Source organism: Eubalaena glacialis, chromosome 9 (genome assembly GCF_028564815.1).
Source record: "Eubalaena glacialis isolate mEubGla1 chromosome 9, mEubGla1.1.hap2.+ XY, whole genome shotgun sequence".
In the NCBI taxonomy this organism is placed as follows: Eukaryota; Metazoa; Chordata; class Mammalia; order Artiodactyla; family Balaenidae; genus Eubalaena; species Eubalaena glacialis.
In genome coordinates, this window is record NC_083724.1 from 65,874,396 (window position 1) to 65,900,804 (window position 26,409).

General features: G+C 38.5%; 1 protein-coding gene across 3 annotated transcripts in view; it reads right to left on the reverse strand.

Moving 5' to 3' along the window:
* Positions 1-519: 519 nt before the first annotated feature.
* Positions 520-26,409, reverse strand: part of TTC39B (tetratricopeptide repeat domain 39B) — a 134,669-nt gene continuing 108,779 nt past the window's right edge. For all 3 annotated transcript variants that reach the window (XM_061199069.1, XM_061199067.1, XM_061199068.1), the window contains 9 exons: positions 26,222-26,289; positions 26,077-26,136; positions 24,461-24,622; positions 23,198-23,289; positions 18,608-18,734; positions 15,178-15,286; positions 6,553-6,670; positions 3,734-3,850; positions 520-722 (listed from right to left, as the gene is read on the reverse strand). In XM_061199069.1, the coding sequence (XP_061055052.1) occupies positions 632-722; positions 3,734-3,850; positions 6,553-6,670; positions 15,178-15,286; positions 18,608-18,734; positions 23,198-23,289; positions 24,461-24,622; positions 26,077-26,136; positions 26,222-26,289 (944 nt within the window). In that variant the 3' untranslated portion in view covers positions 520-631. The remainder of the gene's footprint in view (positions 723-3,733; positions 3,851-6,552; positions 6,671-15,177; positions 15,287-18,607; positions 18,735-23,197; positions 23,290-24,460; positions 24,623-26,076; positions 26,137-26,221; positions 26,290-26,409) is intronic.

The following is a 26,409-nucleotide window of genomic DNA, read 5'->3' on the forward strand; positions in this document are numbered from 1 at the left end:
AAACTGTCACCACCTGTAACTTACATGAAGAATAAAAAACAATAACAACATTTCATCACCTTTTCTAGATACAGGTCTTTCAACCTATTACCTGCATTACCTGTCCTGTTCACACCCATTGCCTGTCTTTTTCAGGAGTTTTCGGAAAGTTATTGAGCTATTTTGAATGTAGGTGATTCTTATTTCCCCTCTGAAACTTAAATGCTAGGCAACAAAATATCTCTGAAGTTTAACTGACCAACAAAGCTAAAAATGGCTAGGTTGTAAGCCATTTGCTACTTACACAATATTCATTTCCACATTAAAAAAATAAATAATCTAATTATACTTTATTGTACCTGTGAGTCCTTTAAAAGACTTTTCACTCTCCAATTCAAATAGGATATGAAATTCTTTTTGGAGATGCAAAATATAAGAGTTTTCTAGATATTATTGAACATCATTCCATAGGAAAAAAAAAAAACCCACTTAGGTAGACCAATAGTAAACCACACAGATGATAGAAAATATTGACAGTAAAATTAGTTTTTTGTCTCACATTCACAAGATCATTTTTCCACTTTAATACAAGGTCTAATCTACAGCAGATGCTGGTACTAATTGAGAGAAAATTCCATTCTTCATGTTCTGATCAATCTGAGGAAGATTTTTTCCAGAGGTGAAGAGCTGCCTGAATTCTGAAGTGTAGTCTGGACTCCAGTGAGTAATCCTTGTAGTTATTTCTAAAGATAAATAACAGTAACATTGTAATGTCAAAATTCCTTTATATACCAGGGCACCACTACCCTCCTCCCCCTCCTCTCATCTTCATTCCTTATTTGCTTTCAAACGTTAATATGCATAACAGTGGATTTTGTTAAAATGCAGATTCTGGTCCTGGGAGGAGATGAGGATGGCAATATTCTGTATTACTAGAAGCTTGCTGGTGGTGGTCTAAAAAGCATGCTTTGACTAGCAAGGTTTATGTAATTACCAAACCATTCACAAACAGCAAGAAGGTTACAAGGAGGGCTTAATAAATTTTGTGAACTATTTTTAAAGAGTTGACCTCCTTTTGTAAACTGGAAATTTCAGGCAGCCTGTATAAATAAGTTGAACATAATTATTCACCCCCTCCACAAAAAAAAAAAATTTATATAGATATAGATATAGATATAGAAACTCTCACAAAATGACAATCACAACAAAGATAGCAGGATTACTTGGTAACACCAAAATTACTTACTGCAATTCTGATGGGCAAATATCAATGGTTTGGTCAATAATTATTATGTGACAATGTCAGGAGGGGCATTAGAAATCCACAGATTATTTAAAAACTTCACTTAGATCATCCATGTTGACGTCTCTTTGCTAGAATTGTTCAGAATCAGCAAAATGGAATGCTTTGGACCTTGGGCTCTGCTTTCACACACCACCTTGGCCCGTGGGAGAGCTGTACTTTCTTTGCAGTGGCATTTATTTCTTTCTATAGCCCTTTACTTTATACAGGTCTAAGGGTTACTTACTGGTAAACTTGATAAGGGTTATTATTCATAATGAGGATTATTATTCCTAAGCTAAGCCAACATCTTACTAGAGTTTACCAAAGGACGTAATTGAGTATTTCCCTAATTAACTTCGGAAGCTTTGCAAAGCTCCTACTGCACGAGGAAAACTACAGATAATCAACAGTCTTGAAATTACTGGGATGTCTGTTTATGTTGACATCACTGGGACTGTCTTGAGTTAGTGGTGACTTTTGATCACTGCTGGTCTTTCTTTTTCATAGTGAATTACTAGTCTTTTATTTTCATTGTTATAAATTTGCCTTATTGTGCATTGCTTAGATAACATCAAATATGTCCAAATGATACGAATACTTAGAAACCGTATTTTTAGTCCCAAATTTTCCAATGGGGGTAAAAATGTTCAATAAATTTGAAGATACACGAATGTCAGTTGAAATAGGAGTCATGCTCACTCTCAACAAATTAACTTTAAAAGTGACTTTCTCTCATGTCCTTGGCTTTAAAAAAAAAAAAAGATAATGAAGCCTCTCTTGCCTCCACTGTGCCTCCAAAGCTTCTGCCCCATTACTATGCTTTATTCACAGCCAAATATCCTGAAGGAGTTGCCTGCAGTAGCTAACTCCACTTTGTCACCTCGCTTGTCAAAGTCACCAATGATCATGCTGCCAAGTTCAGCAGCCACTTCTCTGGTCTCACCTTGATTGACCTCTTGGCGGCCATGTTCACAACTGACCACTCTCTGCTTTTGAAACATTTTGTTCACTTGGCTTTCCTGGATGCCCTCCTAACTCACTGGCCACTTCTTAATCTTATTGTTTAATCTCTAAAATGATGGCATATCCCAAGGTTCTATGCTGGATCTCCTTCTCTAGCTGTATAACTTTCACCAAATGACCTCATCAAGCACCACAGCTTTAAATATCACTGTCTCTGTTCTGCTGACTTTGAAATATCTACATACCTTTACACTGAACTCCATGCTGGTATATATGACTGCCAACTCACCATCTCCACATGAATACCTATAGGCACCTCAAAATATCACAGTCCAAACAGGAGTAAGTTTTTTTTTTTTTTCTCTCTCCTCAGTCCTGATCCTCTAAGTGTTCCCCATTTCATTCAAGAAGCATTATCAATCTAGTGGCTCAACACCCTCCCCGCTCCACCCCCCAGCCAAGAATGCTCCCCATGAAGTCCTCTGGTGACTGGTCTTCTCAGGACTGGCTTTAATTATGCTAATTTCAACTACATACCACCTCAAGGACACCTTCCAGAATCAACTCAATCTAAAGTAGCACTCAAGTACCCTGTATCATATCGTAAATCTCAGCAAAGCACATACCATTGCTACTCTTCTTATTTGTTTATTTACCAATACCCCTCAACTTAGAAGGTAGAAACATTGCCTGTTTATGCACAGTTCTCTGTCTAGAACCTTTTCTAGTGTCTAGCACATAATAGGTACTCAGTGAATGCTCTGCTGAATTTGAGTAAATGAACAAACTAGTGAATCAGCAAGCTATTTATGGCCTACAGCTATCATGGCATTCTTTCTCCATGGCAAGCAGTGTTCAAAGCAAGCAGACCACAAGGTTTGTGCCCCCAGTAAGTGAGCCATGATCACAGGAGGTCTGAGAGCCACTGGACAGCAGAATTGATAAAGTGCTTTGAAACTGCCACAGTAGTCAGAAAGAAGAAAGAGGAGAAGATGCAAAGGGCTTCTTCAAATCAATGGCTCTTTAAGGAAATGAGAGAGATGGTGGAACACACCAAGGATCAGCAAACTATGACCAAAATTATGGCCAAATCTGGGCACACCCATTTATTTACATATTGTCTTCTATGGCTGCTTTTAATACAATTGAGTAGTTGCAATGGAGACCTTATACTGTAAAGCCAAAAATACTTACTAATTGGCCCTTTACAGAAAAAGTTTGCTGACCCCTGATATAGAAGAGAATTGGCTAGAAATCTGTCATGTAGGTCCCCAAAATCACAACATTTGTAAACAGCCACAGGGTCAGGCATTAAGAGGGTTGGAAACAGCACAATTCCAGCAAAAGCCACAAGCAGAAACTAAGCATAAATTAGCAAATGTAACACTGTGACTAATTTTTCATTAATGTGTTCATTTTAAGTGTATCAAGTTACTGCTGTTGTTAAAATTGTATTGACATTGCTGACTCCATAGCAATCAAGGAAAAGCTGCCATTATCACTTACCTTGCAGTTTCTAGGACCTTTATGGCCTTGTCAATTTCCCCTTGGTTTTTATACAAAAATGCCAACTCAAACAGAGTAAATGGCACTAGGTAGTGGTCATACTTCAGTAGCTTTTCACTAAAAGAGCAAATGAAAAGCAATTAAGTCTTAACAGAACAAGGAACATATCATTCTTTTTCAACATATATGTATTTTTCCCCATTCTTAAGAAAACAGCTACAGCACTAAAACTATTACCAGAGAAAAGCTGTCACTATACAGTCAAAGAACCTAATAAACCATGGCAATAAATAGTATACTTTTAATATATTACTCTTTTTTTTTCTTTTTTACTTTGTTTTTTAACTTTTTTTTTTTGGCCAAGCTCTGGCATGCAGGATCTTAGTTCCCTGACCAGGGATTGAACCCGTGCCCCCTGCAGTGGAAGCACGGAGTCCTAACCACTGGACCACCAGGGAATTCCCTATATTACACTTTTATTTTATTCCTTAATATAAATCCAGCACTGAGGATTGTTTACTGCCCTTCAGGTATACAAACACATGCAGATCTTCAAAGATTAACCCTAGAAAGGACAAGATCATCCCTCCTGAACATGAATGTGTTCAGGAAATGACTCCACTCAGAAAATGATGCCACTTATTTCTCACTGAGGTTCAACTCTCTTTGCACTGCTGTCTTATAATGCTTCAAAATGTCAAGAAAGAAGTGGTCAACACTTCTGTTTTCAGCAGTATTATGAAAATTCTCTGACTACAAAACATCTAGAAGCGCTCAAAAAAATAAGAGCAACACCCTTTAAAATGCAGAGCTCAGCTCACAAGGACATAAGGAAAACTCTCAAACTGATAACAAAACAAAACCAGAACTCTACGTGTGTGCATGATGCCAAAGCACTCCTAGGTCTGTTTCAGTCTGAATCAGCCAGGGCTTTGTGTCTCAATGTCCACACAGGAGGTGAGGCCTTGGGTCCACATAGTATGTAGAGCCTGGGCTGAGACTCTACATAAAGCTGGGGCTCTGCTCCACCAGAGAAAGGGCAGATGAGAAAAACCCACTCGTGGCATAGGAGGAAGACAGGGGCATTTGGCTCCTTGGCCTGAGGTCTGGGGGGGGGGGGGGCGTTGGGAAAGACACATCCCTTAGGAAATCAATAACCAATAGGCCTGCCCTCACATGAATTTGCAATTCAAATTTATGTGGCCCAAATGATCCAAGAACTTCTAAGCAATGAAATTAACATGAAGGTGGTCCTGGCCTGGAAAAGCCTTTTGGGCATCTGGCAGAAATAAAAGCACAATCACTTTAGAGAGAGACTCTTCCTCAATCCTAGCCTCATAGGAGTCTCAGGATAAAACCCCACTGAAGGTGAACTCACAATCCAAAACTATAAAACACACCAGCAAGCAATTCACTATGAGATTCAAAAAATACAACAAATAGACCAAATGGGTCATCCTTTTGATCCTAATAAAAACACCAATAAAAGAGAACTCAACGGATACTTCTTTAACATGTTTACTAAAGACTGTATATTACTTATTTGGGAAATAGATATTGTCTCTTTCAGCTTCTTATAAGGACACCAGTCCTCCTACATTCTCATAATATATAGTCAGAAAGAGGCAGATCAGTAGCTATGGATGGAAAGGCACATGATATGGAACAGAAAATGTCAACCGGCAGTCTATGGCTGTGATCTATTTGGCTTACACAATGGTTTCCAAAAAATTGAGCCAAGATTTAAAAATCCGGACACGTTATACAAAATTCAGATTCCAGGCTTTCAATGAAAAATTGTAGGGACTTCCCTGGTGGCACAGTCGTTAAGAATCCGCCTGCCAATGCAGGGGACACAGGTTCGATCCCTGGTCCGGGAAGATCCCACATGCCGCGGAGCAACTAAGCCTGTGTGTCACAACTACTGAGCCTGCACGCTACAACTACTGAAGCCTGTGCACCTAGAGCCCGTGCTCCACAACGAGAGAAGCCACCACAGTGAGAAGCTCACGGACCGCCACGAAGAGTAGCCCCTGCTTGCTGCAACTAGAGAAAGCCCGCGAGCATCAACAAAGACCCAACACAGCCAAAAAAAAAAAAAAAAAAAAAAAATTGTAGTGATTATTGCTACTGGGCCCACACTGTCCAGAGCAATAATCAATTAGAGCTCATTCAGTAAGGTTACTTGTCTGGCCCCTGTAATTGCATTTGTGACTCCAGATGTAGAGAAGAGGGCCAGGCATCAGAACCTTGACTCAACTCTCTAATTAGCAAAGGAGCAGGACATCATCATCAATGCTATTGGGGGGTTAAAACTCATTCATCTACAGAAAAATGCCCCTTGCCAAAAGAGAAGCAGTTTTAGTATTCATCACAGTTGTTCTTTCCTGCCACATTATCATTACAATGATGGCGAGTCTTTTTACTCAACTTTGAATCCCTAGGATTCAGGATCACAGTCTCTGGCACATAGTGGGTACTCAAATATCTGTGGAATAAATGAATGACAGACAAATGCATGAATCAAAAAAGTATCAGATGTTCTGTACCTTACTGCCAGAATTTAAACAGACACATGTCAGCCTGGCTGTAAATTTAGCTTTTGTAAGTCACCTCTGAACACCAGGTAGAAAGGCATAAAGCCACATTCCACTTAGGTTATAACTGTTTTCTCAAAGAATAAAGAAAACGTTACTGGATTCTCTTTCTGGTAACACCAAGGAAAAGGTTAGCAGCGGGAGATAAAAGCATCACTTTCTCACAGCGATTCCCCAGAAACCACAATTTGCACTCAAGTTGGTTTCACTGTCCGCTTTTACCTTTGGACAACGTGATTGAAACACAATTCTGCTTGCAAAGGCCGCTGTAAGTTCTTCAGGCAGCATCCTTTCAGCAACTTCACTAAGCATTCGTCATCTACAGAGTAGTCGCTGGAGTCTTAAAGCAAAACAAACATACAATTCACACACGGAAAGAAAAATACTTGTAAAAATCCTATTTAAGAGGCAGCACTAACAGCTCTTAGGTTTCAGAGGGATCATTTAAAAATAAGGAGAATATGTGTAGCATTTGTTATGCCTCACTAAATAAAATACAATGAAAATATTTCAAATGAAAAGAATACTAACTACATTAATATACCATTTTATTAAGGGGTTCACTCTAGCCACTTGAAATTTTTTTTCTGGTGCTCATACTCTGAGTTATGTGACCTTAGGTATAATTATGGGAAGTTTGAACTGTAAATAAAGCAAGAGCTTTATTCGTTCTGTGAAAGGTAAAGCGGTGAGCAAGCACGCTGCCTCTCCCTGTGGTTCTGGTCCCTAGCTGTGCTGGCTTCGTGCAGAAGAGGGTAACGCTTCCATATGGAGAAGCAGATGGCCTTCTCCCCATTAAAAATTCAGGAAGGAGCACACCCTCTCCAGATCATTATGTTTACAACTTATCAGTTCTCCCAGGTTATGTGCTTTTGGGGAAGAAATTATGTCATAAAATTAGACACAATGGTTCTGAAGTATGCAAGGCGCCTAAAATCCCCACAAACCTTTAACTGCGTGAGGCTAATGTGGAGGATTTTCTTTCAGGACTTTTTCCCTTTTGAAAATGACTCGTTACCTTCTACAGCCCAAGGCTAACATATATTAACAGAAGGAACCGTATCATGTGTGACATCTATCTGACAAAGGTTGCCATTTCACATCTATCACTTTTGAATTTGGGGTGTTTTTTTTTTTTTTGCAAGTTAAGTGCAACTAACAAATCACTCCAAGACAGACTGATAATTTATACATTTCACGCTGTGACAACACAGGTGGGAAGGGGCAGTAAACCAAACTAATGAGGCTCTAAGAGTCCCTCATACTGAAATACTCTTGCTTTCAGTATAAACGTCAGAAATCACCATTAACACATGCTGGTGTTTTAATCAGTAAACTGCTTGTCTATGGGAGGTTAAGGATGCTACTTAACCAACTCAAAGGAGGTCACTTTACTTCTAGGTGCTGAAAATAGCTGATATTCACCTCTCACTTCCAAGATCTGACAGGTTATTCACTAAGAAAATCACAAATGTCAATGCCACCACATTACCTTCCCTATTAAAGACCATTCCCCCTCTGCCTCAAAAAAATCTATTTATGCTTCTAATCATGGATGCTCATTGAAATATCCATTCAAGAAGTAATATCTTTCCAGGCCTAGAACAAAACCCTTACGGTCCATACTGGATGCTAAGTTTTAGTATCACTTGTGCATTCTATTGAGTTCTATGTCACATTTTATGACAGTTTGTCTTATCTCACCGTTTTGGTGCTCAGTGAAGGACAATTTTGCTGAGGAACACCATGGAAAGTTGAAGTACCATTAAAACACACAACTTTTATTTAGATCATGACTTAGGGATATGGAAAATGGATTCAAAAATACCATGTTCCTCCAAAAACCTTAGAAAGCAAAACCATTATTTCCTCAGACCACTACCTGTCAGATGATTATTTTCCCTTAAAACGTGAAAGCTTTATCATGACTATCAACCTCATGGGAGAGTTCACAGATGAACATTTCAACACATGGTTTCCATTTTACACCCCAAGAAAATTACACAATAATGCTGCCAAAGCACACTTGCATCACAGAAGATCTGCTGAACTTAAAACAGAGGGTAGGCTTAGGGAAAAGGAAATTTGAGGCCCAAACTACAAAGTATGTACATTGAACTTTTTAGAAGCTAGTTGATATGCACCAAAGGAAAACTGTGAAAATAGATTTAGAGGTGAAGAGCCATAAAGTAACACTTTCCCTTTTATGTAACTCTTATTATGCTTGCTACATAATTTCACCAAGCAAATTAGTTATAACAAATAGTTAAAGTAGAACTACTGAATCAACCACTGGCTACATGTTGAATTTAGTCAGATTTCGAGTGAAGCACTATTGGAATTAATAGCAAATACTGAGTCCAGGCATACTACCAAGTGCTTTTCTGTCTTTAAACAGTATTCCTCCTTTTGTATCGCTGACCAGCCTTTCATAACTGTGGCATTGTCAGAGGAGAACACCAATTATATCCTCTACCATCTTTTACTTTAGAGACACTCACCAAAGGTAGGAGAAGCCAAAATACATTCATTTCCTAATAATGTGTATGTGGCGAGGGTGTGTAGGGGGGAAGGAGGTGTTTAGTGGAGGCTGCAGTCACCTCAGCTTTACCACTTCACTCCATTTTCCAATTGTGGATTTTTTCCCTCACTCTGAAGGATAAGAGCTTAATTACTAAAAGATCCTACGGGGGTAGGGGTATAGAATCAGGTAATCCTCTTGCGTAAAACCGTGGACCTAGAAGAGATCATCATAAATTTCATGTGCAACATCTAGCAAAAGCGATGTTCAGAAAAGAAACCAGTTTTTTGTTTGTTTGTTTGGTTTTTTTTTTTTTACCCAGCAGGAAGACATACAAAGACAAGTTTGTACAAAGTACAATGTGTCTGTCTGTCTGAGCTCTTCTCCCCCACCAGTCCTGCTTAAATATCTCTCAAAGTCTATCATCTCAATATGTCATCAAAAGAGAAAGGAATGGCTGGGGAGAACAGCCTGATTTTCTAAACCTCTATTGCATTTTACATGCGTAGCCTGATATAAATATTATTCCTTTAATTTTTTTCCCCCACCAATGTAGGGGCAAAATAAATTTAGAGGGAAGGGGTGAAGAGCCTGCTCAAATAGAGGAAATCTCAATAGTCCCTCAGGACTTCTTAACAGTGTGGGTGCTCTGTATCCGAGGGCTTCACATCTGCAGATTCAACCAACCACATTGGAGCTACATTTAGGATCCACAGTTGATTGAATCCACAGGTGCGGAAAATGCAGATACAGAGGGTGGACTATGGAACCTGAGCATCCAAGGATTTTGGTATCCACAGTGGGTCCTGGAACCGATTCCACGCAGAAACTGAGGTATGACTGTATACAAAGCCCTTACTCCCTGGTGGTACGTAATAGTCTATACTACAAAGCATAGACATTCAAACATTAGAATTTATTCTACTGCATCAAAACTCTTATCTTTGTAGTAAAACAGAAGAAGCAAGCTAGCCTGCTTTTCTGGGGGAAAAATACCCTACAAATGTTTTAACGTAATAAAAAGAGGTATTTCTTTACCTCCCAGTTTTCACATACCCACTTATTTTAAAACATATGCATTTTTCCATCTGATTTGTGAATATGTGGGGTTTAATCACAGATAATTCCCTTAATGACAGGAACAATGCTTTCTCTGCCTGTCACAATGCTGTACCTAGTATGGAAAATCTAAGAGTGTTCAAAGGAACAAATTAATGAAGAGTGGCCAAATTGATTCAACAAAAATAAACACTAGTAAATTTGTTCAAAAGCCCAAATACATTTTACTGAAGTACATTTTGTGAAATCTCATTTTTTGAAGTAAACATTTATGGAGTTTCATCTAAGTTACATTTCAAAATGATGGGGCTCTAGGTTGAGTTTCCACTCAAATCAAAGTAAGTATTTTTCCTTTTTGAAATTATTCCATATTAAAAAGAGTAAAAAAAAAATCACCTCACACCCATTAGGATGGTTATTACCAACCAACAAACAAACAAACAAAACAAATATTAAAAAAAATAGAAAATTACAAGCATTGGCAAGGATGTAGAGAAATTGAAACCCTGTGCATTGCTGGTAGGAATGTACAATGGTGCAGCCACTAGAGACAACAGGATGACAATTCCTCAAAAAATTAAAAATAGAAATGCCGTATGATCCAGCAATTGCACTTTAGGGCATATATCTAAAGGAACTGAAAGCAGGGTCTCAAAAAAATATTTGCATACCCATATTCATAGAAGTATTTATTATTCACAATTGTCAAAAGTGGAAGCAACCAAATATGCATTGATGGATGAATAGATAAACAAACTGTGGTATAAACATCCAAGGGAATTATTATGCAGCCTTAAAAAGGAAGGAAATTCGGACATGTGCTACAACATGGATGTACCTGGAGGACATTAGGGTAAGGGAAATAAGGCAGCCACAAAAGGAAAAATACTGTGTGATTCCACTTACACGAAGTCTCTAGAATAGTCAAATTCATAGTAACAAAAAGTAGAATGGTGATTGCCCACAGCTGTGGGGAGGGGGAAATGGGGAGTTATTGTTTAATGGGTATGAAAAAAGTTCTCGAAACTGGTTGCACAACCAAGTGAATATACTTAGCACTACTGTACCATACAGTTTAAAAAATGGTTACTATGGTAAATTTTATATTATGTGCATTTTCCTACAATTAAAAATTTAAAAGAATTGTAAAAAATGTAAGGAGGCTTATCATAACTCTATATTAGTAGAAACTATGCAGAAAATATGTTAGTGATGGAACATCTAGGACACACAGACGAAGAAAGTCTGAAATGTCCATATAGTCTGTACTTATACATACGTTGTTTTGGTTCTTTGTTAAATAGTACAAACTTTGAGTTCCTCCTTTTGGTCCCAGTTTCTTGAGCCTTCTCATCCACTCGTTTCCCTGGTGCCCAGAAATCAAAGGGAATTATCAGTCCATGAAGATGAATACCTCAATATTTTGGCTACTCTACCTAACCTCCAGATCAAAATGAGCTGAAGTATTATAACTTTTCTGTAAAAGGGGAAGGAAAAAGAAGGGAAAGGAAACCATCATTCTTTTATTTAAAATGATGCCTTTAATATGGGAAGGTGACATACTCGCCCTTCATCAACAGATGAGCTTTTCGTACGACTGTTTTTCAATAGTGGAGTAGAATATTCCACTCACCTGGTATCCCTGTGATCACCTGCTTGTATTTTCAAGAAGGCTAATGGGGAGGTGGGGAGGGCGGTGGTCTGTGGCCTCAGAACAGCATTGCTCTTAGTTCCATTGCCTTCTTTATCTATCCAGCCTGAAACCTTGAGCTTGTTAGCAGATAAGCCCAGGGATTCAGCTTTCATTCTTTTCTATTTCTTCTCCTTATTGGTGGGAATCTAAAGCTACAATTATTTTAAATATGGAAGGCAGCCTAAATGCCCAACAATTCTGAAAGAGTTGATTAAATTATGATATATTATCTCCATGGAATGCCATGAAGCTTTTGAAATTATTATAAGGGCTACTTAGCAACAATTAAAACATTTATGATAAACTACCATAGGATCCAGCAATCCTACTTCTGCATATTTATCTGAAAAACAAATACTAACTTGAAAAGATATATACACCCTCATGTTCATTGCAGCATTATTACAACAGCCAAGCATGGAAACAACCTAAGTGTCCATCAGTGGATGAATGGATAAAGAAAATGTGTTATATATATATGACATTCAGCCATAAGAAAGAATCAAATTTTGCCATTTGCAACAACAGGAAGGACCTTGAGGATATTATGCTAAGTGAACAAAAGTCAGACAGAGAAAGACAAACACCATATGATCTCACTTCTATGTGAAATCTAAGAAAAAAGCCTCATAGATACAGGTAACAGATTGGTTGCCAGGGGCGAGGAGTTGAGGGGTGGGTGAAATATATGAAGAGGTCAAAAGGTACAAACTCCCAGTTATAAAATAAGTTAAGTCATGGAGATGTAGTATACAGCATGGTGACTATAGATAATACTGTATTGCATATTTGAAAGTTGCTGAGAGAGTAGATCTTAAAAGTGCTCAAGACAAGAAAAAAAATTTTGTAACACTGTACGGTGACAGATATTAACTAGACTTACTGTGGTGATCATTTTACAATGTATATAAATATCAAATCATTATGCTGTACACCTGAAATTAATATAGTGTTATATGTCAATTATATCTCAGTGGAAAAAAAAGTTTACGATATAATAAATGAAAAAAACTAGGCTAGAGTATGTCCAGGTACACTATGATTGTAACTATAAAAATAAAGCTAAGATGGGGCTTCCCTGGTGGCATAGTGGGTAAGAATCCGCCACCGTAACTAGAGAAAGCCTGCGCGCAGCAACGAAGACCCAACGCAGCCAAAAATAAAATAAATAAAATAAATAAATTTTTTTAAAAATAATAAAAAAATAAAGCTAGGATGGTATACACAGAAATTCTAAATTAATTGTGCATAGCAGGAAAAATATGGGTGACTTTTTTCACCTACATCTGTAACAGGGAAGAGCTAAAACGGACTCCCTGTTGGATCTGTTTCTTTGACTTTAACCTTTGCTTTTCGTTGCTTTTGTTATTATAATCATACATAATGGCCTGCCTCAGGGAACCCTGCCCACCTGTGACTGGCTGCAAGAAAAAAGAAACTAACACATCCCCTCCCCAGGCTGGTCATTCCAGGAGTTTTGCAAGACTGGTGGCCCTTTTACTTTACTTCCTCACCACCTCTCCCTCGCTGATTCTATAAAAGAAACTGGCATCCAGACCCCGATAAGATGGTTTTTCAGAGACACTAGTCTGCCATCTTCTCGGTCTGCCGGCTTTCCGAATAAAGTCATATTCCTTTGCCTCGGCACCTCGTCTCCGATTCATTGGCCTGTCGTGTGTCGAGCAGAGTGAGCTTGGACTCGGTAACACATCTATCAAATGTCATTACGTGTTTAATTTTTGAAAAGTAATTGTAAAGAGAAATGTCATTAAACATTTCAGCCCCATACTGTGGTTGAAGTAAAAAATGATCCACTGTATAGCACTGGGAACTCTACTCAGTGCTCTGTGGTAACCTCAATGGGAAGGAAAACCCAAAAAGAGGGGATATATGTATAGGTATAGCTAATTCACTTTGCTGTACAGCAGCAGAAACTAACACAACGTTGTAAAGCAACTATACTACCAAAAAAAATTAAATAAATAAATAACCCAAATGAGGTGCTCATCCCCGGAGTCGCAGTCAATCATTTCATCCCCTCCGTGGGGAGTATACTGCATATGGAGCCGGTACTCCTTCGGTGCCCATTTTCTTCCAGCTAAGGAAAATTAGTTACCTGTTAGAATTTTTCCTGGCTATTCTTGAATTTTTATGCCCTTTACAATGTTTATCATCCCAGCAATTTTTGCTTTACTTCTGTGATTAGAACATTCCAGAGGATAAGACCATTATCTTGGAATAATACCTAAATGATCTGGGGGTTGATAAGGAATACAACAAAAGCTATCACTTACGGTATTGTTTAGCAAAAGTTAAAGCCTCTATTTATGACAGAGAACTAGAAAATGTCAGAGCAAGAAAACCCTGGGTATCATCTGGTCCAACACCACACCCATTTTAAAAGAAATCGGAGGCCCTCCTGGGTATGGGATGAGGTACGCTTCCCAGAGCCTCACAGCTGCAGGATTGGAACTATAAACCCAGACCAGCTGATTTTCCTCCTACTATACCAGCTGCTTCCAGTAAATAGAGCTTCCAGTACACTGGAAAGGGACCTCCAGTACAACCAAAGTAATGAGTAAAAACATCAAATTGTGACAAGATTTCAACTTGAAAACAAACAATTCTCTGTGTCTGTAAAAACACAGTAGTCGGGGCTTCCCTGGTGGCGCAGTGGTTGAGAATCTGCCTGCTAGTGCAGGGGACACGGGTTCGAGCCCTGGTCTGGGAGGATGCCACATGCCGCGGAGCGACTGGGCCCGTGAGCCACAACTGCTGAGCGTGCGCGTCTGGAGCCTGTGCCCCGCAACGGGAGGGGCCGCGATAGTGAGAGGCCCGCGCACCGCGATGAAGAGTGGCCCCCGCTTGCCGCAACTAGAGAAAGCCCTCGCACGAAATGAAGACCCAACACAGCTAAAAATAAATAAATAAATAAAAATAAATTAAAAAAAAAAAAAAAAAACAAAAAACACAGTAGTCATTAGACAGCAAAAATGAGGCATGGAAAGACTCACAACCAACTAAAACCAGTATACATTTCCCTTGAGCTGCTCTAAAACTCAACTCTCTTCTTCATCTTTTTTTTTTTTAACAGCCTTAAGATAAAATTCCCATAACATACAATTCACCCATTTAAAGTATGCAATTCACTGGTTGTGAGTATATTACAGAGGTGTGAACCATCACCAGAATCAATTTTAGAATATTTTCATCACCCCCAAAACCAAATGCCATAACCTTTAGCTTTCACACACCCCCAGTTCTCCATCCCTAGGCAACCATTAATCTGCTTTCTGTCTTTACAGACTTATCTATCCTCCATATTTTATGTAAATTATATCTCACTCTGTTTTCTTTTGCAGCTGGCTTCTTTCACTGAGCCTAATGTCCGCAAGGTTCATCCATGTTGTATCAGGTATCTTTTCTCCATCTTGATTGCAATCACCCAGACACCTGCGGCTCAAGCTCTTTTGTCCTCATCATGCACACAAATTAACACGGGCTTATGTGCACAGGGAAAGGACGGGAGAGGGGCAACGGTAAAGATTTCCAGGCTCTTACTTTTCATACTTACTTTCACTTTGTAGATCTGCCTCAGCCTTTTCAACAGTTACCAACAGATTTTCAGAAAGATCTTTTCTTTTGCTCACTAGTGGAAAACCATTCCAAACATACATCATTTCCTAATGAGGAAAAATGAGAAACCATTCGCAATTATGTGAGGTTATTCAATGTTCTTTACAACAACAAAACTACATATGTGTGTTTTGCCTCAGGTGCTAGTGATCTCAAGACAACATTTAGAGATCATTTTCCTTAGCTTTCCTCATTTGGAATTTAGTGATTTAACTTCCCCTTTTCTCACTTTATTTAATGCTTTTTGCCTTTTATACTGCAAAGTATTCTATATATATATATATATATATACATAGTATATTGTGTTTTTACTGAAAAATTAATTGTTCATTTAACAAGTATTTATTAAGCACCTACTGGTATCCAATCCTTTTGGAAGATAATGGATTACAGATACAGAAATAAATATAATATTTTAAAATGATACTATGAACAATTCTATTTAATATAGATTTTTGCTGTTACTCTTAAGTAAAGGGAAACATTTTTCAATATCTGCCAACTGTTTATATAAAATGTCTCCAAGGACATCACTGAAAATGAACATAGGAAATATTTTACCTGGCTCAGGTTGTTTTATACCATTAAAAACATGTGACAGTCCGGTAATGCAATCCAATATGCAGAAAATGCATTCATTTAAAGGCCATACGGCAGAATGACAGCCCCTAAAAATGTAAACTAATGATTTCTCATTGCAAATTACATTTAATAGGCAAACAGATGAGAATTTTTTTTTTTTGGACCAAAAGCAAATGTGCTCTTGCTTGAAAATATTTTTCTAATCTTCCTGGTAGTGCAGTTCATATTTTGAAAGGTATGAAATAACCAGGGTAATTAGAATCTTCTTGGAAATAAACGAATGTTAAAATATTATAGAGATATTGTTTGAACAGCCTCTTACAGGGAAGCAGTAGAAATGAGGAAAATACATTGGAGTGGAAGCAAAGTCATCTTTACGTTATGGTACTGAAAACTAAGATAACAACACTACCTTTTGTTTTACATCTAGCTTCTAATTGCTAATAGAGTAAGAGCTCAATTCAATAACTAACCGAACATTTATTTTAACTGATGATGATGTTTTTAAATGTTGCTTTTATCGAAGGAATATTCTGTCAGAAGAAGGAACGCTCATACCTGACCTTGCCATTTTATGACATATAGGATTTTGGTAAAATTCCTAGTCACCACAAATTCACGCCAATTCTTACACCCTTAGCCCTGGAGAAATAAGTGCTCTGAGTTAACCTTCCTTAAGACCCTTAGTAATCAGAGCAAGCTATACATCGTCATGTACACACAAGCATCTAAGTTCTAGGGCAGAGAAAGGACTATGGTGCTCTAGAAAAATTTCAGGGAAGTTCTGTGACACAGAAAGAAAAAAATTTCCCAGCACAAATCACTAGATAGAAATGAAGCAGAAATGGAGCTGAAAGCTGTCATTGGTAAAACAGCAGCAGGCTCCCACGTTAGCTGGGAAAGGGGGATGTTTGGTTATTTTTTGTGATTTGCATGGTGTTCTTATTTTTATCTGTGTTCAGATATGATTACAGAGTGATCGTATATTTTTTTATTAAATTTATCTATTTATTTATCTATCTATCTATTTATTTATTTATGGCTGTGTTGGGTCTTTGTTGCTGCGGGCGGGCTTTCTCTAGTTGTGGCGAGCGGGGGCTACTCTTCATTGCGGTGCGCAGGCTTCTCATTGCGGTGGCTTCTCTTGTTGTGGAGCACGGGCTCTAGGCGCACGGGCTTCAGTAGTTGTGGCTCACGGGCTCTAGGCCTGCGGGCTTCAGTAGTTGTGGCGCACGGGCTTAGTTGCTCCACGGCATGTAGGATCTTCCCGGACCAGGGCTCGAACCCGTGTCCCCTGCATTGGCAGGCAGATTCTTAACCACTGCGCCACCAGAGAAGTCCCCAGAGTGGTCACATTTTTATCTCATTCCATCACAGGCACAGAACAACCCAGTCTGAGGGTGGTGTTCTCCGAGACTAAGTTGGGAAAACCTGGGTCAAGGTACTAGGTGCAGGCTAGCTCCCAACTGATGCCTGTGAGGGGCTGCAGTTTTCTTTCTCACAGAATATTTAAAGAGCTTCTATATCAATGATAAAATAATAAAAAGCCTGATGAAATGAGGGAAGTAAGTATACTAACAACAATTCACAAAACAAGAAATAAAAATGAACAAGCATGTGAAAAGATGCTCAACTGCACATTTAAACAGTAAAACACTGTTGGTAGGAATTTAAATTGGTACAGCCTTTCTGGAGGGCAAACTGGCAATGTCAAAGTATTAAATGCATATGCCCTTCAACTCAGAATTCCATTACTAGACATCTCTCCCAGACAATTTTATGCCCATGTACAAAAAGAGAGATATGAAAGAATATTAATTGTAGCTTGTTTGTAGTAGTAAAAACTGGAAACTAAATAACTGTTAAAGGGGGATAATTGAAAAAACTCTGGAATCAAAAAAAAAAAATCATGAACCCCCAAAGGAGGACAGCAGGTGTGAGCTTGCACTAAACAACTTTCCTGTGCTATGTGACTACCTACGCAAAACTAAAGCCCCAAAAGAGTCATCATAATTTGATATATTCAGTACTTTAAAAAAAAGTCTTCATTAAGACAACTTAAGTTGAAATTATGCTTTTCACAAAGTCTAGCCTAAATGGCATACCGATCAAGAATGTGAGCTCTAGCGCTGGGCTACGGCACAGCAGCCACCAGCCACTTATGGCTCTGGAGCAATGCGACTGGTTCAAACTGAGACGCACTCTAAGCATAGAACACACACCAGATTTCAATGGATGAGTACAATATACAAGAATGAGAAATCTCATTAATAAGTTTTTAGAGATTACATGCTCAAATGACAAAATGTTGCATAAACTGGGTTAAACCAATACTCTTAAAATGATTATCATGTGTCCTTTTATTTTTCAATTTTTTACCTTTTGATTTTTAATGTGGCTACTAGAAAAAGGTACAGTTACCTATGTGGCTTGCATTATAATTCAACTCAATTTCAATTAAGTCAACTCACCTCTCTCTGCCTGAATTTCCTTACTTGTCAAATGAGGCTACAAAGAGAAACTCCCCTCATAGAGTTACTGTAAGAATTAAATGATATATTTTATAAATAGCCTTTATCAAAATTCCTAGAACATACCAATCAGTCAAAAAACATCTGCTATACTTTTTATTATTCATTAATAATTTATTTATAAATGTTCACCTTACAAACACAATGGTTTTTAATTGAGCAAACTTCACAACAAAAGTTAGATGTTCTCCCTGCCACTGCGAATAGACAATTTATTTCTAGGAGGCAAACAGTAAATAAAATAAAGGCAGATACCAGGGCAGGCAAGATGAGCTTCACGGGTGCGGGCAATGAGGGAGAGTAACGTCGAGCCTTCCTCACAGCAAACTTCTCAGTAGGGATCGATTTCCCAGCAATTCTCTGCTTCAAGCCATCCACCTGTCTGTGAAAAGCCCCAGCCCCAGTGAAAGGTTGTTAAGAACACATACGTTATTTACACCTGTCCTTGTCACGCTGTGCTCCCCAGACCAGTAGCATCAGCATCACCTGGAAACCTGTTGGAAATGCAAATTTGCAGGCTCCACCCCAGACCTATTAAATCAGCAGCTCTAGAGCTGGGGCCCAGCAATCTGGATTTCAATGAGTCCTCCAGACGATTCTGATGCACGCACAAGTTTGAGAACCACTGATTGACACGTATTTCTTTCTAGTTAACTTAGCAAGTGTCTTAGTCTATCAAACAGAGTCAAGGAAATCTAGATATAAAATTGGCAATTTCCATAAGTAAGCAGGAAAAAGTCCAAAGTATTTACATTGTGGATACTGCTGAGAGAGGGAATAAGGTATACTGGTACATCTCCTATTCCTTTCTGCAAGTATGACACAGATCTGTAAAGTAATGTGGCTCAAAAGATAGCCGTCAATTCATGTATAATTTCAGAAAATGTTTCCAAAGCATAGGTGATTTTGAAGATAATCAACTAAGAACATATACCATGTTTACAAACTTTCTCTCAAAATTCTAAGAAATTCCAATTATAAAATTCACAAGCACATAAAAATGAGAATAGGATGGTGAGACTACATGTTCCTAGGGCACTTTCTTACACATAACTTTGCAATGCACCAAACACGTTGCCAAGAAGAAATTTAGGGAAATATCCAACTATACTGAAAGAAAAAGATGCAATAAGAGGAAAAAACATTCCAGTATGAAGACAAGCTTGTGTTACATTATTTCTGGGCACAATTTGGGAATATGGATTTTTTTAATTGAGGTATAATTGACATATGACATTATATTATTTTCAGGTGTACAAAGGGCTATGGCTTTTAAACCAGAATGCCCATCATTACTGTGAATTAATGTCAGTGGAAGAGGCAGTGGAAATGTGAGGCGGGAGTTGAGGGAAGGGGTCAGAAGCATGCAGTGGACATGAAACCTTGGCGTTTAAGGATCACAGAGTCTGTATGAAGAGAACATTCATTTTTGGGACTCTCCTCTCATCATCCCAACAAATTAGATGCTATCACACATGCAGCAGATCTCAAGCTTTCTCCTGAAAATAAGATTGGTTACATATTTCAAAGAAATTATTTTGATATGGAGAAAATTTACTTTGAAGTACAGGAAGCGTGGATGTAAAAGATCCCAATGTATCTTAATATTCCATTCCATTTGTTGTTTGTGTGAAATGAGGCAATACATTCTACCAGTAAGAGGTGGCATTAATCTACATGGCTTCCACTAATGTTGATTCTATTAGTATACATGGTCTTATTGCTAAAAAGAGCTTCTCTAAAAGCATGAAAAAGTAGTCCTGGTCATACCTTCAAATTTGTTCTGACAAATTTGTCAGAGGGTTCAGCCAGGCCATTATTTCTCATAATGTGGTCACAGACTATAGTATTCCACCTAAAAGTGTTTGTCACTGGGCTTCCCTGGTGGCGCAGTGGTTAAGCATCTGCCTGCCAATGCAGGGGACACGGGTTTGAGCCCTGGTACTGGAAGATCCCACATGCCGCAGAGCAACTAAGCCCGTGCGCCACAACTGCTGAGCCTGTGCTCTAGAGCCCGTGAGCCACAACTACTGAGCCCACGTGCCACAACTACTGAAGCCCATATGCCTAGGGACGGTGCTCCGCAACAAGAGGAGCCACCGCAATGAGAAGCCCGCGCACTGCAATGAAGAGTAGCCCCCGCTCACCGCAGCTAGAGAAAGCCCGTGCACGGCAACGAAGACCCAACGCAGCCAAAAATAAATAAATAAATAAATTTTTTTAAAAAAGTGTTTGTCATCAATTATGTTCGAAGAACGCAGTTGGGCTTCTCCGTTCCTTAACTTCCTCATCTCCAGCGGTCACCTCCTCCATTCCACCACAGCCACCCATCCCTACAGTCACACCTTAGACCACTTCATCACCTGTAACTTTTCGACCTCAAAGCACAAATTCAAGCACACCACCCTTTGAACACCACTCTCCTCATTCTATCTTGGCTGTTCTACTAAGACTTTCAGTCCTCTTGCCTTTCAACTTTCTCCCAGCTCAGCAGTCTCCTTCTTTCCCCGTCCCTCCACACTCCTGCCTAGACTGCCAGGCAGGCAATCTTTACTGCAGCATGCTCTGGCTTATTTCCTAGACTCCCTTGCTCATGCCTAGTCGTTGCACTCATCTGGATGAAGCTCAGTATCCATCCTCCCTGCACCTGCACTGAGAACAAGTTGGCATCACTGTAAGTTCATCAACACCAACCTCGAATGAGCCCTGGCACCGCCTGCCATTCCCCCTCCTGTGTTTCTCTCACCACCTCACTGTCCCACTCTCTACAGCAATGATTTCCAATATTCTTCATCCTCCTCAGACCTCCAGCCCACTCCTTTCTCTTTCACTCTCAACAGACAGCCCTGCCTCCTACTTCATAAAGAAAAACAGAAGCTGTGAGGGAGGAAGCCCTCCATCTCACGCTACCACACACGAGCTTGCATGCCTCCGCACCTGTTCTGGACTTCTTCCCTCCCATACAATAGAGGACCTGGTCCTCCCTCTAGACAAAGCCAGTCCTGCCATCAGTGCTTTGGATTCTTTCTCCTCTTGCATTCTCAAGAGCCTTGCAAATATCAGTTATCCCATTTCTCGCTTATACCATTTCTTGCTTATATGTCTAACTTCTCTTTCTCCAAAGGATCCTTCCCAGTGGTTTTTGAGAATGCTCAGATCTCTCCCATTAAGATATTCTTTGATATTACATCTCCCTCCAACTCACTCTCTCTCTATCTCTTCCCTTTCATAGTCAAAGTTATCCAGGGATGTTATTTATGCTCAACTCTCTTCATTTCTTTGTATCTCATTCACTCTTTAGCCAATCCCAGTCTGGTTTCTACCTCTGTTCTATTACCTTACCAACTCCCGCTCGGGATACCAATGAGCTCTGTGTCCCTAAAACACATTTTGCCTTATTTTTTTTTAAGCCTACAGCACTCGGTATTCCCAGGCACTCTCCCATCCAGGTACGAACCAGCCCCGACCCTGCTTAGCTTCTGAGATCAGACAAGATCGAGCGCATTCAGGGTGGTACGGCTGGAGACTCTGTCTTATTTTTAAAAGGAATTCTGTGTTCTACGAGACATATTTTGAGCAATCCTGGACGTTCATTTTCCTTTGACCTATATATAAAATGTAGCATCACGTCCTGTCCCATATCAGCTTTGTCTTAGTTCTTTTAATGTGCAGTGCTCCTTCCTGCAACAGCATCCTCTCAAATGCTGTTCCCTTGGTCTGAAACTGTTACCACCACAACTCCCCACTGCCCCAGCAGCTCCCACGCCACCTTCAGACCTCATCTCAACTATCATTCCCTCTGTGCTCTTATCCATACCTCTCCTCCCACTGGGGAACGGAGGGACAGTGGGTAGTGCTGGTGATGCAAGTATTGTAGGTTTCTGCCTTGCTAACTGGTAGTCCCAGTCACTGAGAGAGGAAAGAACACCAGGTTTGCTAGGGAAGACTGGATGTGGTGAGTTTTCAATGCTTTGACATATCTAAGTGAAGGTGGTAAACGGGAGCTAGATGTATGGGTCTGGAGCTCAGTCACAAGGTCTGTACTAGGGATTTAAATTTGGCTTGAATCAGATTTCCTAAGGTTGAGGTTCTAAGACTGACCTTTGAAATCAAAAGCATCAACTTTTAATAGATGGAAGTAGGATGAGCTTACAAAGATACCAAGAAGGAATGGTGAGACAAGTAGGAGGAGAAAAATCAGTCATGTGTTATAATTTTGCATTTACTGGGTGATTATTTCACCGATGTCTAGTTCCACTACAAGATTATGAACTGCACAAGGACAGGATCCATGCCTGTTTATTCAGCACTTAACACAGTAGTCTTCATACAGTAGGTGCTCAACATAAAGGTTACAGATGAATGGATGGATGGATGGATGGATGGACGGACACTGGTCTAAACAAAGTTAAACAGATTACTTCATAGCAGAGCTTCTCAGAGTCTTTGGCACACTAATGAAAACTAAGGGTATGTTATATTGTGTTATATTCTTAAGTTTTTCTGATCACAAAATACCTTTGATTTATAACAGTAAACATCTTTAACTAACAATACCATTTTAGGAAACTGTGTTCAAAATGCAGTAGCAAAGCCCCAATAACAAAACAAAAAACCATGTGTTCTCAAGATTCCCAATTACACTGGCATATCTGCAAAGTCTTGCTAAAAGGATGACATTTTGACCCTTAGTTAAATATATTTTTTTAAGAGTTTCTGTACCAAATCAGATAAATTAAAGAAATATGAAGGTGAAGCATGGAAGACCACTAAGGGAAAAAGAAAGTATTTGTGTGTTCCTCTATTCATTCAGGACATTTGTTATAGAGATAGTGTCTTGCTTACCTAAATAAAGTTACCACATCCTCTTTAGTTGCTACTACATCTTCCTCTGGAAGCATACTCAAAATTGCAGCTTTTAAGAACACATATGTTGCCTTGAGGAAAAGAAAAGCAGCCAGTCAGAGAGCATCCTAGGTACATGACATTGCTATCTTGCAAATCAGGAAAGACCTACAAATCTTCCAGATGTAATATTTAAGAGATATCAAATATTAAAAAAAAGTAAATGAAGTCTTATATCACCTGTTCCAAATGAGATCAAAACTTTTCACCTAATTTTGGCCATTTTCCTATTATACAACTGTAACATTCATGGATGAGAAAATGGACAAAATGAAAGTGAGATCATTATCTCATTCCTCCCAACTTTTCACAAATGGATCAGAATTTTTTTAGAACTCTTTTTTTTAATTGAAGTATAGTTGATTTACAATATTACATTAGTTTCAAGTGTACAACATAGTGATTCAATATTTTTATAGATGATACACCATTTAAAGTTGTTATAAAATATTGGCTATATTCTCTGTATATTACAACCTTGTATTTTATTTATTTTATAGCTAGCAGTTTGTACCTCTTAATCTCCTTCCCCTAACTTGCCACACCTGTTAGAATGGCTATCATCAAAAAGACAACAAATAATAAACGTTGATGAGATTGTGGAGAAAAGGAAACCCTAGTATACTGTTGGTGGGAATGTAAATTGGTACAGCCACTATGGAAAACAGTATGAAGGTTTTTCAAAAAATTAAAATAGAACTACCATATGATCCAGCAATTCCATTCCTGGGTATATATCCAAAGAAAAATGGAAACACTAATTTGAAAAGATATGTACATCATAACGTTCATAGCAGCATTATTTACAAAAGCCAAGACATGGAAGCAACCTAAGTGTGCATCAACAGATGAATGGATAAAGAATTAACTTTGATTATTATGAAAAGCCTTGTTATCAGGGCATCAAAAAGTCTACAAACAATTATCAAGACTTGATATTTAATAATTTTTATATATAAGTACAGTTCATCTTCACAGATAAAGCCTCTTTGTTGAAAAAGACTATTTGGATGGCTTTTAAAGCACGTAGTGCTGAGGACAGTGGTTATAAACAGCAGGTACTTAATGCATACTTCCTCCTCTGATGGATCTCTAAGTTGAGAAAACAGTGTCAATATCATACTATGGAACAAACAGTCCTAAATGAAAATCATCCTGTACACTTACTAGCAAACAGATGACATTAATGAAACTGTACTTTACCTTGGACCATTTACTCTCTTTGCAAAGCAGATCTGAATAGTAATACGCCTCCCTCCAGTTTTGTTGGAATACAAAAATCCACATCAGCTCCCAATAACAGAGATGGTGAAACTGTTTCCATTCTTCTTGAACTGAAATGCATTTTCGAAATATCTCTTGTGCCTATAAGTCAATTGCATAAAGCTGATCATCCAGATATTAGACAAGGAGATAATAACCTAATGGAAAAATACATAAAACACTTTGTACAAAAAGAGCAAAATCATCACTCATTAAACCACTCAATACGACAACACGTTCCTTTCCTTATATGCAACAATACAGTTAAATTTTGCCTCTTTATTTAACTTTGTGAGAGGGCCATGGAACTTTATAATGTGGGAGTAGCAAAGTTCCTTTCTTAAGTAAGACGTAAAATGCAGAAATCCTTTAAGAAAAGATTTGACAATAAATTTAGAACTTCCAGAGGGTAAAATATACCTTAAACAAAGTTAAAGGCAATGGACAGACTGGGAGAAGATATCGCTATATGCATAACGGGCAAAGGATTAACCCTTATCATACAGAAATTTTATAAAATCCTTAAAAAAAGACAAACAACTCAGTGGGAAAATTGTTTAAAGATATAAATAGGAAATTAGAGAAAAAGATATATGAGTGACAAATATACATATGAAGAAATTTTTACACTGGAAAATATAAATTAAAAAATTAGATTATCATTTTTCAACCATCACATTGGCAAAAATAAAACAGATAAATAATGACCAGAGTTGGCAAAGAGCACTGAAAACAAGTATTCTCATACCTTTACAGGAGTTTAAATGGACTAGCCTTAAGTTAGGAGGGCAATTTGTCTGAATTTATCAAAATGCAAACATCTTTGACCTAGAAATCTTCATTATCAGAATCGATCTTACATAAATACACCTTTGCACAGAAATATACACATAATAATGTTTATAACAGCATTATGTATAGTAGCCAAATGTCTATCAATAGTGGACTGCTTTAATAAGTACAGTATATCCATCTCATTGAATGAAACCCAGCCATCAAAAAGAATGAGGAAGATTTAGAAATACTGACCTGGAAAGAAATCCAAGATGTATTGTAAGTAGAAAAAAATCAAATCAAGGAAAAATACATGTTTGACCCCATTTGTGTAGAAGAAAATTGTTCATGAGTATATTTATATAAAAGGCTATTCACTCTTCTTCTTCAAGGGAATTAGTGAATAATTTCCTTTGATGGGGAGCACACATGTAGTACAGTGGAGTGACCGTTATGCAGGGGCAAGGTTCCAAAGTCAATATGTAATACCGAGATGGATAGTAGTCAAAGATTTTTGAAAGTCCCTTAAACTGCCCAACTGTATTTCTATATCCTACCCTGAACTGCTTCAGGTACTTTACGTGCAAATGTAGAGTATATTCAGTAATCTACTACATATCATAGAGTGCATCCACACAATTAACTTTTGGCTTTTTAATTACATATTTTCCCTTTATTTCTGTCTAGCGCGTATAGCTGGACTTGCTCATATGGTGGAATGCGTGCACTACGCAACTCCACCATATAGACAGCCCCCTAAATGACCCCCTCAAATAAGTTACCTCTTCCACATTTCCTTTCAGCAGCTCTATCCGGCCATGATAAAACAACATGAGGGAGCCCTGCGGAGGGAGAAACAGACTGTTCAATGGTCAACCCTAGTTGATTGATTATGGTTGAAAAAGACACTTGAAATTCTAAGCATACATTTGGAAACTGCTGGAGGTAGGGTTCAAGGAGAGTCTCTGCTTCCACAACATTCACTTCTCCTGTACCTAGAAATTTAACAGGAAAAGCCTCAGTCTTCACGAAATGTGGTCGACATTTATAAGTCTTTCTCCAAATTTCATTAAAATATAGCAAAGACCTATTCATGGAAAACATGAAAACTGTTA